Raw genomic sequence first — 14,554 nt, 5'->3', positions numbered from 1 at the left:
ATATGGCAATAACTGCGAAACATGGCTTATAATCAGGGCATAATGGCCTTTTAATTGCACCATCATGCCACTGTCCATAAAGAGAGCTTCGAGTCTCTCCTCACAATGGACTGAAAGATTAGCCTTATTGTGGAAAACATAACTGCATCCCATTAAAGTCACACACTAATGCCTCCTCTGGCAGTAAGAACAGGGCTGACACCTTAGCCGGGAGGATGTAATTCTCTTACATAACTCATTCTCACCACACTGCAGATGGAACGGGAAAAGTCTATACACACAACTGACGGTGCCCAGAACATCTCCACCATCCACTGAAGGGTGAGAGAGTGTGCAAAGTTATCTGGCACACTCAGCACGGTGCTGGTCTAAATCCCTAAAATGAAGACCTGCAAGGCTCCCTGTCTTCAAGGTTACTCTGAAATCAATCAGTGAAGCTCTATTTAGCCCAAGTTATAGACAGCAAAAGTTAAATCAAGTTTAATGCAGTTTATCACAAAGTACCTACATTTTCAGAGACTCAAATATCAGAATTTTCAGAGGCAACCAAGCTCAGAGAGAATTCTTCTAGCTCTAAAGTGGACAGTGGACACTCAAGAAATGCTTGAGTGATTACTATGCATTAGGCACCATTCTTGGTATCAGGGATGCAACAGGAAACAGATCCACAACCAGCCTACCGTCTTGGAGCTTATATTTGAGAGAGACAAAGTAATGAACTTAGTCATTTTTAAATACTCAACATATTATAAAGTAAAATAGAGCAGAGGACGGGAATGGGGAATGACAAGACAAGTGGGAAAGATTTGAAGTTTATGAGGGAGTAAGCCTCCCAGGTGACCAGGTGGGGACCATCAGGCCACGGCCAGGGAGACAGAGGACAAGTCACAGGCCAGGTTGTTGGGAGCTGGGGGGTCTTGTGAGTCACCAGGAGGATTTCAGTTTTTACTCAAGACAGGACTAGAGAAACAACTGTGTTATAGATTAGCCATTCTTTAATTATTTAGCTATAAAAAGAGATTACTATTTAATCATAAGAGTCATTGTTCAAATTCCATCTTCTCGGTTTGCTCTGTGCTTTCAGAAAGGATAATATCTAGAATACACTGGACCCTCCACAGACTACTCCACCTTAAAGCAAAAGTCAGCATTACTTGCTTGTCCTTGACATCCATGAAGGTTCAGCTGTGAAAAACACCAAAACAAATTCCCCAGACATACTACATGGATGTTGACATCCACAGGAGCGCAGTAGAGCAAAGCTCCAGTGTTTCCCAAGGATTTTTCAAGGTTATAGATCTCACATATGAGCTCCATGAAGACAGGCAGGAAGGCAGTAACCTCCTTTTTTTAGGATATGAATGTCAGCCCTTAACGAATTTGACAGCCTTTATTCACAGTGTATACAAAAATCAGTATATTCTGTTACACATATATACAAACTTAAGGAAGGGACCACTAACATCAGAGACTGGTGTTTTGCATTAAATAATCATCGTTTATAAAGCAACATCCTTCATGTAAACCCTTGTGGTAAGGAGATGTCAGAATGTTTTCCCTTATAAACCACTTAATTCCCCTTGGTGGATGTCATCAATTCTGCCATCCGAAACTAGCTGGGTAATGAATGCCAACAAATGCAGTGAGCCCACTGTATGCCAAGGCATCATAAGGTCAAGTTATTCTATTTTTAAATAACACGGCCATTGGCAAAGAGTAGCCACCAGAAACAATGGACATGTTGGGTTCACTGTCCTTGCATTATTTTTTGTAAAAGCTGTAGAATGTTCCACAGTAAAACCTAAATATCTCCTTCAGAGAGTGGTCTTTTGGCACCACGAACAAAAACAGATTGGTTTTTGAAAGTTTAAGTTAAAAAAAAAAAAGACATAAACACAAAGCTCAGTTTAAGAGCAAGAGAGGAAAAAAGTCAGGCTGTTTTCCGCAGCAAAGATCCGATTTGCTCTTGGCTGGAAAAACTGTACCCAGGGACAAGGCTACAAGAAGACAGAGGTAAAGTGTCATTCTTCTGGATGCTGACATAGACCAGGTCCCACATAAACAAAAAACAGGACAGCTCCTCATCATCCTGTTGAGTGAACATCTGAAATTTCACCTCTTAAACCCCACCTAGAGTCCACAGGCAGAAACACTTAAGTATAATTCATGCAGCCTTGTCAGTTATTTATTTATTTATAGCTCAGTATAAATTATTAGACAGAGAACCAGCTGATCAGAATGCCTAGTGATGAGAAAATGAACATATTAGGATCCAAACTGAGAAGAAATCAAAGAGGAATAGAGAGAAAAAGAGGAAACATGTTGTGGATGGCCTGATCTACATTCACCATCCTAATAAGCAGCAGCAAGAGAAAATTCATTCATGCAGCCAACAAATTTTAGCGAGCACCTGTGGAAACAGTGACAGATTTTATCTTCTTGGGCTCCAAAATCACTGCACATGGTGACTGCACCCATGACATTAAAAGACGCTTGCTCCTTGGAAGTAGAGCTATGCCAAACCTAGACAGCATACTGAAAAGAAACATCCCTTTGCCCACAAAGGTCTGTCTAGTCAGAGCTATGGTTTTTCCAGGAGTCATGTATGGATGTTAGAGTTGGACTATAAAGAAAACTGAGTGCTGAAGAACTGATGCTTTTGAACTGTGGTGTTGGAGAAGACTCTTGAGAGTCCCTTGGACTGCAAGGAGATCCAACCAGTCCATCCTAAAAGGAATCATTCCTGGGTGTTCTTTGGAAGGACTGATGCTAAAGCTGAAACTCCAGTACTTTGGCCACCTCATGCTAAGAGTTGACTCATTGGAAAAGACTCTGACGCTGGGAGGGACTGGGGGCAGGAGGAGAAGGGGACGACAAAGGATGAAATGGATGGATGGCACCACCGACTCGATGCATATGAGTCTGGGTGAACTCCGGGAGTTGGTGATGGACAAGAAAGCCTGGCATGCTGTAGTCCATGGGGTTGCAAACAGTCAGACACGACGGGGCGACTGTACTGAATTGATGACTTGCCAGGTACTAATTTTGGAAAATAGAGGCATGAACACATGAGATAAATTTCTTATTTTCATGAACCTTACATTCCAGTGGGAAGAGAGACAGACAATATAAAAGCAACAAAAGAAGATAATGTGAAATTATATCAAGGCTATGAAGACACAAACCAAAATGGGGAGATGGCATGTCATCCAGGGAGCTCTCTTATATGGGGATCAGTGTGAACACTGGGGCCACCTCAGACTGGCTCTGGAGAACCAATTACATCCATCTCTTTGCAACTCCAGTGATGCAACAAATCAGTGTCTCCCTGCCACCAGAGCCAGTTGTTAAGCCTTTAGGAGCACACCACCAGATGAGGAGGTCTTTCTGAAGAGACACTAAATAGACAAGTCAATCTTGTGACCATCTTGGGTGGGGTGGGGGAGGAAGCAAGCCCAGAGATCCCAAAAGCAGAATTCACAGGAAACCAAGCAAGATAAAGCACTGTTTTAAAACAAGAACAGAATTATTTTGTTAAAATGTTGTAATACATTCCAATTGGTCAAAATAAACACGCAATGTCAAAACAAAACTCAAAAAAGCACAAAGAGCTATATTAAATTGTGTAATGGTCCTAAGTCCCTCATTACAGCGAGGGGAAGGGTCTGGTGGTGGTGTTGTGGTTTTTAAATTGTGTCTTATTTATTGTCTCCATTCTGTCTGTAAAAAAAAAAGTGGAAGGACAGTTTTGGTTCCTGGGTAATTTGCAAAACCACAAAATTCACTTACAAAAATATGTAAGCGTGACCTATAATATTACCAGTTTGGGAAACTACAATCACACCCTTTTAAACTTTTGGAGTCTGGGTTATTCAGGGAATCTTAGCATTTTATGAATGCAAAGGAACTGAAGGGGCATATCCACTTATTTTAGGTATAAAGAAAGGTCCAAATAGGTAACATACTGGCGATAACAGCACTAGTCACCTAGCTTGTTCACGATTATCTGTTTCATTTGATGCCATATTTGTTTTCTTCTGTTTTTTTCAGCTTCACTGTGCAGTATAAGGTATTTCAGTTCCTCAACCAGGGATCAAACACATGCCCTCTGCATTGGAAGCACAGAGTCTTAACATCTAGACTACCAGGGAAGTTCAACGCCGTATTTCCAATGTCACTCTATATCCTAGGACGGTGGTGCTAAAAATTGAGCATGCATCAGAATCACATGAGGACTTGTTCAAAACACCCACAGGCTCCACGCTCCTGAGTTTAGGTATCTGTAGGGCTGGGGTAAGGGCCAGGAATCTGCACATATAACCAGTTCCCTGGTGATGTCAATGCCACTAGTCTGGGGACCCTACTTGAAATTCACTGACCCAAGAACTGGAAGCATGGGTTTTGCAACCTAACACAGCTGAGTTCCAGCTCCATTTCAGCCACTTGGATGACCCTTGGAAAAGCCACCCAAACCCTCTGGACTTCAGTCTCTGACACATAAGTCCAGTTGGGAGGAATAAAGAAATGCCCATATAGCTCTAGCTCAGCCAAGAGCAAGGCCTTTTAGAAGCAAGTGCTCAAAAGATACTAGTTACATCCCAATACAGAAACGTTTCCTTAATCATCATGGCTCCCCATTATCTGCTATTCCACTTCCTGTGATTTCAGTTACCTACCGTCAACCCCAGTCTGAACATATTAAACAGAAAATCCCACAAATACACAATTCACATGTTTTAAATTGTGCACCAAGTAACATGATGAAAGTTCCCACCTTCCTGCTCTGTCCTGCCCAGGACATGAATCATCCCTTTGTCCAGGGTATCCTGCCCATTAGTCACTTAGAAGTCCCATTATCAAATCAACTGTCCAGGTATAGCAGTTCTTGTATTCAAGCGACCCTTACTGTGCTCAATAATGGCCCGAAAGCACAAGAGGAGAGATGCTGGTAGTTCAGATCTGCCAAAGAGAAGCCATAAAGTACTTCCTTGAAGTGAAAAGGTGCAAGTTCTCAACTTAAAATCATATGCTGTGGGGACTTCCCTGGTTAAGACTGCACTTCTACCCCAGAGGGCAAGGTTTTGATCCCTGATCCGGGAACTAAGATCCCATATGCCACAGGGCACAACCAAAAAAAAATCATTAAGCTGTGGATACTAAGATCTACGGTAAGAATGAATTTTCTATCTGCAAAATCATGAAGAAGGAAAAAAGAAATACATGCTAGTTTTGCTTTCATACTTAAAATTGCAAAGTTGCAGCTGCAGTGCATAATAAATGCTTTGATATTAATAAGATAGAAAAGGCATTAAATTTGTACAGTAAGGTATTTTTAGAGGCCACAGTCACATACCTTTTATTACACTATACAGTTACAATTTGTTCTATTTTCTCCTGTTGTTGTTAATCTCTCACTGTGCCTAAGTTGGAATGTACCATTTGAAAATACTTCACTTTTCTCCTTTCTCAACATACACTAGAATAGTTAAAGTTCAAAAGATAGATAAGATCAAAGATCGGAAAAGATATGGCAGAACTGGAACATTTATAGCAGCTTTATTCATAATTGGTGAAAGAAAAAACAGTCCAAATGTCCATTGAGAAATAAAAATATAAACAATCTGGTATATGTATGCAATGTAATGCTACTCTACAATACAAAACAACCATGATACACACAATATGAAATCTCCAAAATATTTTGTTGAGGGAAAAAACCCAGACACAAAAGAGTGCATAGAGCATTATTTCATTGATATGAATTTCAATGACAGACAAGACTAACCAAAGTGAGAGAAATCAAACAGTCAATGCCTCTGGAAGAGGTGGAGGGAGCTGACTGGAAAAGTATAGGAGGGAAATTTCTGAGGTAATGGAAACGCTCTGTATCTTGATCTGGGTGAAGCGGACATGAGCATATACATTTGTCAAAACCCATCAAACTATATACTTAAGATCTGTGCATTTTACTACAGGTAAATATAAGCCTATAGTATATATAGTACATGTATATATATCTTATTATATATATGAAGTGATCTATTTTATATAGCATATATATGTAAATTTCTTAAGGCACTTTTGTGACAAAAAACTGTCATCCCTCATTTCAAATAAACCAACCCCAACCAAGTAGATCCATTTAGCTTGATTCTTTCACAGACCAGAAATTCTTTCCTATTTCATATACCATTTACAACAGACTAATTTGGTCTGTGCAACTTTCCAGAGAGCTGCCGTGAAATAGAGCAGAATTCTCTCCCAGAAGAGGACCATGACATTTCCATAAGAGTGACCCATGGCCCTGGGAGTAGCGAGTTTGAGGTGGAGACAACTCAAAAATATTATTTTCCTTTACCAAGTAGGAGCCTATTTAATATGATTAAAACACAGTAATGAAAACACAAGAAGAACAATTTTGTCGTATAATTTAAATCATATTCTCAATATGAAAGAGAAGGCTGGTGATGGTGAAGCCTGGATGGGAGGGGAGTCTGGGGGAGAATGGATACACATATATATGTATGACTGAGTCCCTTCCCTGTTTACCTAAAACTACCACAACACTGTTAAGTCAGCTATATTCCAATACAAAATAAAAAGTTACAAGCTACCAAAAGAAAAGAGAGAGAGAGAGAAGGCTGGTGAAATGCTTTCCAGTGCCTTCCTTCTTTAATGAAGATGTTAGAAGAGCTGCCTGCGCCTGGGTAATCATGACAGGAAATAGTAGCTTTCACATTGTGGTGGATTTGAAGCCATTCAAATGTCCCCATCCGTAACTTTATCCCACTAAAAGAAGAACAAGTAGATTTGCATACACACACATGCACACACACTTTCTATAAGCATTCTTGCATAGCACACAGAGTAACTCCAGGTGAAAGGAAATAAGATGGGGATACACTAGCTTCCTTCAAACACAGAGGCCTCTGATTCCAAACACCCTTGGTTACCTCATTGACCTTTCCAAGGTTTCACGATGATGCAACACTGGGACAAAGCCTCCCAATCTTTGGTAACTGGTAGAGGGAGGCTCTGCCACCTATAGTATCTCGCACACTGAGAATGAGCTCCCATCGATCAATTAGACACTAGTAAAACGCTCCCTGCCCCCATAATCTCCAGGATAGTCAGGAACTCATGCCCATCCTCTACCAGCCATGTCTTCAAGATGCCCTTGCATGGTGACCCACAGCCGATCCCATCAAATGCTATGATGCAGTATTTTCTCTACAGTTGTATCAAGTCCTAGTAATGCAGGAACCTGAATTATGGTGTTTACCTCATAATTCAGATTCCTGACACTAAAAAAGCCCGAGTCAAACATGACTTAGAGACTGAACAACAACAAAGTCCTCTAGGAACCCTTCTCTGATCATACAACTGGAAGTTAGTTCCTAGTTTCCTAAATGCTAATGTTCATTTTTTTAAGTATCATATACATCGCACTTTAAGATCCTGTTTGTACATAGGCATTATTTTCTTCCGTGAGACTGGACGCTCCTAGAGATTGAGGACTGTTTTGTAAACTTCATTTTATCTCTAGCATTGCCAGCTCAGTACATAGCACATAAGTGTCTCAAAATGTTTGGTGATATATGGAGTAAGCAGAACCTGTTTTAATGGAGTAATGGTAATACACTGATTTATTATCATTCTATACCTAATAACTAATAAAGTGCTAAAATATTTTTTTTAAAGCTAAACTTAAAAGCTAGACATAGAAATAAATAACTGCCCCAACTTCACTTGAAACATAACAATAATAGCTGGTCTTTACTGAGCACTTATTATGTGTCAGGCACTATTCTGCACCCTTTATAAGTTTATGTAATACAAAACAGCCAGTTTACAGATAATGGGAGACATATTTCCAGGTGAGACAAGGTGTTGGACCTTAAGCAAAGCTGAGGTGGTGTGCAGTCAATGAGGCATATTCTCTCCTTTCAATGAGCTTACCACCTTGTGTGGAAAGAAGGGAAGGGATCTAACACATAGTTCAGAATAAGTAGAAAACTGACAAGACACACATTTAGGAGAGTCCAGAGGAACGCTGATTTCTTCATCCTGGCAGGATGCCTGAAGGCTTCTTGGAGGAGGTGTGCAAGCAGATAATGAGGACACAAATGGAAGGAGATTTCCATAACTGTCAGTCCCTCAGCTCCCAAAGCTACCAAAAGGCCCGTCTCTTCTCCCTGTCCCCCTCCTCCACTTCATCTGGAACAGGCCTGTTTCCAAAAGAGGACTAGCTCAGCCTAGCCCTCCTTTCCTCTGACACAGTCCTCCAGCTGCTGCTTGCCCTTTCAAGCACGCAGGCACATGTGTGAACTTTTCACCAGGGCTTAACCAGGGAAGAACCTGCATCACGGTGCTTGGTCATACAAGGGACCCCTTTAAGGGAATCCATTCCTTCTCTACTTCTCTACTCAGGGACAGCCCTGAGCCTATACCAAACTAAGATGCAAGGGTCTTCCCGCAACCAGCAGCCATATCACTCCTCTCCAAGCTTCCGAGAGGTGAATTCGCTTCCACTCCCTTCTCTTAAGTGCACCCCTCAGGTCTCCCAAACTCATCCTCTTCCTCCTTGGTGGTTAAGGCTCTGCAGCAAGGATTTTCAAACCCTCACTCTTGGCATCTGTGTGACCTTGGGCAAGTAACTGAACCAATATCAGTAAATGAAACAATGTCAGTCCCAGCTTCCTTATCGGTAACATAAGGGGGTTTAGAAGAAACACTCGCTCTCAGAATTGTTGTGCATCAGAACAAAAGAGTGCAAGGAAAGCATTTTACATAGAACCTGACACATAATAAGTGAATAAGAAACAGCAGCTATAATCATCTTCACAGGGATGATGACGATGGTTGCAGTGATGGGGATGGTGGTGATGTTGGTGGCAGTATAAACTCGGGCTTGAATGGCGCTGAAATACCCTCTCTATTCTCTCCCCCCACGCCACCTAAAAGTCTGGGGCCAGGCCACACGGGTTGAGACACATGCGTCATCCAGCTGTGGGGTGAATGCAAGATCTTCAAGCTGCAAGCTTTAAGACTGAAAGGTGGTGATGCCCTAGCCCACCTGGCCGGTCACGGGGTGATGCTGATTTTTTGATTAAGGATGTCCAACAATCAAAGACCCTCACCTCCTTCATACCCATTCTCTAGGTCTGAAAACAAATAAGAGATCAAAGAACACAGTAGCTGCGCCCGCTGCAACACTCGCCCAGGGAGCCAGAAGAGCGTCCACTTTGCCCCTGCCTCAGTTCCCCAACTCTCCTCCCGGTGCAGGCAAGCCACTGCTGCGCTTGGTGGCAGAGATAACAGGTTAGCAAACCGGGCCAGGGAAAAATCTCTGCGCTTCCCCGAGCTAACCCAAGCCCCTCTTCCCAACGCAGGTGGGCAAGCAACCCACAGCCTCTCAACAACTTGGTGTATTTCACCATCACTGGGCACACGGCCTCAACATCGCCCCTACGCCGCGTTCGCAGAAGAAAAGCGGGAAATCGGAAGGGGGGCGGGGGGGAGACTTCTCAGGCCGGTTCTTTTCTGGGGGCGCCTCCAGGAGGCGCGGCCCGACTTACCTTGTCTGACGGCTTTGAAGGTGACGGCCTCCTTGCAGCTGTCGATGACTCCCAGTACGTCATAGCGGGGCAAGCCGGACACCCGGATCCCCTGCACCTCCAGTAGCAACTCGCCCTCGCTCAGCCGAGGGCCCTCGCCGCCGCCGGGAAGCCCCGCTGCTTCGGTAGCCTTCACCGCTCCGACATACGGAAACTCTCCGTTCTCCGCGCCCCCCAGCACCGTCACCCCCAGCTCTCCCTGGGGTCCCCGTTTTACGGTGCATTCGTGAACCCTGCTAGTCCAGTGGTTCTTCTTCTGGATCACTTTCGACATGATGAGTTACACCCCTACTACGCCCGCCAAAAAAAATAATGATAAAATGAGAGACAGGTGCCCCCCACAGCACAAGCCCCCAAGCCCCTGCTGGTTCATGGGAGAGACATCTCCCCCCCAAACAACGCAGCGGGAGAGAGAAACTTGGCAGCCTCGCTCCCTTGCACACACTCGCTCACTCAAGCCATCATAAAACAAACTTTCTGGGCTTCCCCGCGAGCCCTGCACAGGCGCCCGCGAGCTTTGTTTGCATTCCGGTGCTTCTCGGTCCACGTTCCGGCGCCCGACCGTGCTCTCTGGGACCAGAGTCCACTCTGCGCCGCTTGGATTATTTTTTTTTCCTTCCTTTCTTTCTTGCCTCTTAGAAATGCGGTGTCTCCTCTTTGCCTCCCGCCTGGGTCGCCTTTCCTCGCTGGCGGGCAGTTTCTGAGGGTGAGGGAAGCCCTTCTAGGCAGTTGCTGGGAGCCCTGGAGACGCGGTAGCTGAGCGGGGGCGGGGGGGGACAGGAGGGAAGTGCCTGCGTCCCCTTTAAGCAGATACAAAGGCTCGGCTTGTTTTGTTACAGTTCATTCTATTCCGCGCCGCCGAGCGCAGCGGCCGGCAAGAGGAGACGCGCGCGCATGCGCCCCGCGACCGCCTGCCGGCCGGCCCGCCCCACCCCGCCTTCCCGAAGTGAGAGATTCCAATGTGCTTCCCGTTGGGTCCTAAGTCCGACTTATCCAGCATCAGCCACTTTTCTCCCCCTTCACACACCCTTCTCATTCCTACTTTTATTTCAGTGCTCACGACTCTGCATAGCCCCTTCGGGGGTCTGGGAGAGGAGGAAGTGTTTTACTCCAACTGACTGCAACTTAAAAACATGGGCAATCTGCTTGGGTATTTTAAAACCATTTCAAACAGGTGGGGGTTGGGGAGGCGCACACTCACCCTCGCGCTCACACTCACGCACACACGCACGCACACACGCCGGCCTAAGCTTCCTTACCGCCCTCGGCCAGTGGCTGGCCACGCTGTCGGTCACCCAGCCCACCCCCCGCCGCAGTTCCCTCTAATACCCTGACCCCAACCCAGAGGAGTGCGCCTGCCCGGCTTCCCCCCAACCTGCACTGTGAGGGCGGGTTCTGGTCTTTGAGTAGGGTGTGCCCCAGCCTCTGCGACCCTGGGGAGGGGGGGCCGTGGTGGTCCCCCAAATGGGATCCGTCACACGCTCACACACGTATACACACACTTATTTGCATCCTTAAACTTTAGGGCCAACTTTTCTGGACGCAGATAAAGTATAAGGCGAGGGAAAGAAGCCAAAAAGCAAGAGGCTTGGGGTCTTCAACCGAAAAGGGTCTAGCTCTTTAAAACTGGCGGCCAGAGACCTCTGGAACCAGGCGTCTGTCCTGGACTCAAGTTCCTGGCTAAGCTGGGCAGCCTTTGGACCCGCCCCGGGGCCAGGAGATAAGGATCACTCCTGGGTCTGGGATCTGCACCCAAGTCCTGGCGCCCGCGGAGGCGTGGGCGCGGCAGCCACCTCTCGGAATTCACAGCCTGGAGTTGCTGTTGCCTCGGGCACCGCCCGAGGGCGGGGGTAGAGCCAGCTAATGTCCCTGCTAGGTTTCGGAACGTGCTCGGGGGCTGCGGACAGAAAGAATATCCTGCACCGGCAAGGCTACCCTCCCTAAATACTCCCCAATCGGCCTGGGGGATAGTCTCCTAAACATTTTCTTTTCCTCAGTGATTTATAACTTATTTATCCATCTTGGGTCACAAGAGAGATTTCAAGTGCTAAATAAGTAAAGGATTCCGAAAGGACGGGGTGCCGCAGAGGTCACGGTTGAGAGCTGGGCTCTGAGGTTTAGGTTCTCACCGGTCCAGTGTCCGTGTGATCTTGACCAAGCGCTGGGACCCCTCAGACCCTGAGTTTCTTAAATAAGTGTAACAATACCTGACAAGATTCTTGGGAGTATTACGGGGATATATAATAAAAGCTTACTAGTAGTAATACTAGTAGTAATTTGAAAACTTAGGAATCATTCGGGGTTTCAAGTTACATGGTAATTCCTCCTCTTCTCGCTAAAACTTAAAATATATAGGCATACATTTAAATATTTTAAAGCACTGCTTATAGGGCACTTTTCTAAGCCAATAAAAATAAGAGAAGAACGTTGCTACTTCTCTCTTGAGATCTCCAAAACTGAAAAATCCTATTGCCTTCTAGTATTTGTAAAAGAAGAAAGTGACCAGTTTTCCATGGCTCTTCTTGATAAGGGAAACCATCTTCAGCCTCTTTTCTCAGAAGATATCCATTTGTCTCCAGCTTGACTGGATCAAAATGAATGAGAAATTAAAAAGCTTCAGCCCCAAAACGAAATAAAGATCCACCCAGTCAGAATCTTAAGGATAGGCTCTATCATCTGGATGTTTAAGGTTGCCTTTACATGCATGGTGCTAGTACACAACACTGAGGACCAGAAGTCAGCTTGATTCCTGAGCTCACAGACACTTTTAGGGTAAGAATCTATGTCCACATCTCCTTGGACAGCATATACTCCAGGAAGGTAGTGGAGTTTGGCAGTTTGGTTTACTGATGTAGTCCCAGTTCTTAGAACAGTATCTGGTATCTTGTTAATGTTCAAGTGTTCAGTGAGTGAACCCTCTTCCCAAATGCACATTTTTGCATACCACCTTAAGAGTGAAATCACAGATTTCCCTACAGATCATTGGTGAGCTTGACCTATATTTCCCACCTCCCACACTCCATATTTTATAACTATGGGTGCCTACTTATGAGGAATTCTCCCACTTGCCTCTAATCAGCGGTCACCTACTTAGAGGATTCCGAACAATAGACAAGATCAAGTGGTTGGCAGTTACTGGCAGCAGCACCGTTTTCCCTCTCCAGGGTTCCACATGACCCTGAAGCAGAGAAGAGGAATGGACTTGGAATTTAGCCTACTTCAGATTCTAGGTATGGAATAACCCCCCCAAAAAAGAAGGGAAAAGTGAGGGCACAGACAGCAGGGTAGAGAGAGGTGTAGAGAGACATATTAAAATCCAGGAATTTAAAAAGAAGTAATTTGAATTTTCAAAACAGCTAAGACTGCCAATTTCCAGACATTAAGTTTATGATGTTCCCAAACTCTCTGTCTCTCCTCTGAACCTTTCTGTTTGTTCTGTTTCTCCTGGTTCAGTTCCTGTGTCCCAGATTGGAAGGAGCTTTGGGGCAGAAATCATATTTATTCTACCCGGAACTTAGAATCCTCAGCACCTAAACCCATGCCTCGAGGTGAGTATGCACATACACACTTGATGAATGAATGTGTGAATGCATGGGTGAAGTGTGACCTTAAACTATGTAGTATGTGACCTTTAGCATGAAACCCATTTAAATTCCCTAGCCTTTCAGTGGTTAGTTAGGACTACACATTTCTGTTGCAGGGGGCGTGAGTTCCCCGTGGCATGGCCAAAAAATTAAGTAAGTAAAATTAAAAAAAAAAAACATGAAACCCATTTAGATTTTGTGGCTAAAACTGATATTTATAGATTGTTTTCTTAAGAGTTTATAGCTATCTTGAAGTAGATTTTTCTTGAATATATATAAAGAAGAACCCTGTATTCTGGCTTCCCTCACTTACATTATGACTTTGACAATACATTCTAGTGGGGGATATAATGCCATAAAATACCTAACTTTGAGGTTTACCATGTATGCCAGGAGAGTTATGTGCATTATTTTATTTAATCACTATAACAATTGTGTGAGGTAGGTATGGCCTTGATTTTGTATGAGTGACTTTTATTTTAAAGGAAAGTAAAGCTAGATAAGTAAAGAAATTTGCTGAAGAGCCTGGAAATGATAGAGCTAGGATATGAATGCAGAGGCCTGAACCTAGGCCCACATTCAGAACTACAGCCCTATGGGAGGGGTGGGATGTGGCCATCCACCATGTAGCATATTTGGGTACCAGCATATTTTGGCTCCAGTATCCACCACATAGTGTGTGCATATCAGTTAAGACACTCTCCTATCTCTTCCTTTTAAACTGAAAGAACACAGTGTTCCACTCTGGAATCCAATCAGCAATCCTCCTTCTGTGGGCTCTGAAGATCAAATAATTTACTGGAATGTAAAGAGGATTAATTTGCAAACATTTCTGAAGTGTCTAGAGATCTATGGGCTCTGGTACAGGTGACATGCCAATATACCGTTACTGCAGAAGCAGTTCAACAACGAAATCTTAATAAACGTGATTAAGAAGTAAACTGCAAAAACGATGGTCTTATTTTCCTATAGCTAGTTCCACTCAAAGGAAGACGCAAATCCACAAATGTAAAATTGTGCATTTCTTTCTTCCAAAGACATTTCTTTTCAAAGGTTTCTAGTTGTGAGTAAAGAAAGCATTACTTCAATCTAAAGTGGTAACTTACCTCCTTTTTCTGAAAATGTGAAGACAGGAGATAAGTTGGTTGACTGTGAGGCAAAATAGGACATATAAATTGGTTATCTTTCAGTTTCTGAAGAATGTCATCAAGAAGTATATATTATAGATATCAAGGTAAATGCTTCATATTCAATAAGGTAACTGACTCCAAACTGGTAATTTAGAGCAGATCAACAAAGACAGTTAAAACCCTTATTTCAGATAGAGGGAAACAGATAGTGAGGACCACTTTC

The 14,554-nt window shown here is 44.0% G+C and overlaps 1 protein-coding gene across 19 annotated transcripts in view; it reads right to left on the bottom strand.

Annotated features, from left to right (window-relative positions):
• Positions 1-10,520, bottom strand: part of MAGI1 (membrane associated guanylate kinase, WW and PDZ domain containing 1) — a 651,771-nt gene extending 641,251 nt beyond the window's left edge. For all 19 annotated transcript variants that reach the window (XM_069561854.1, XM_069561855.1, XM_069561858.1 and 16 more), the window contains exon 1: positions 9,579-10,520. In XM_069561854.1, coding sequence (XP_069417955.1) covers positions 9,579-9,891 — 313 coding nt within the window. In that variant the 5' untranslated portion in view covers positions 9,892-10,520. The remainder of the gene's footprint in view (positions 1-9,578) is intronic.
• Between the last annotated feature and the right edge of the window lie 4,034 nt (positions 10,521-14,554).

The sequence above is a fragment of the Ovis canadensis genome, chromosome 19 (assembly GCF_042477335.2).
Source record: "Ovis canadensis isolate MfBH-ARS-UI-01 breed Bighorn chromosome 19, ARS-UI_OviCan_v2, whole genome shotgun sequence".
NCBI lineage: Eukaryota > Metazoa > Chordata > Mammalia > Artiodactyla > Bovidae > Ovis > Ovis canadensis.
This window is presented reverse-complemented; position numbering and strand designations above follow the sequence as displayed.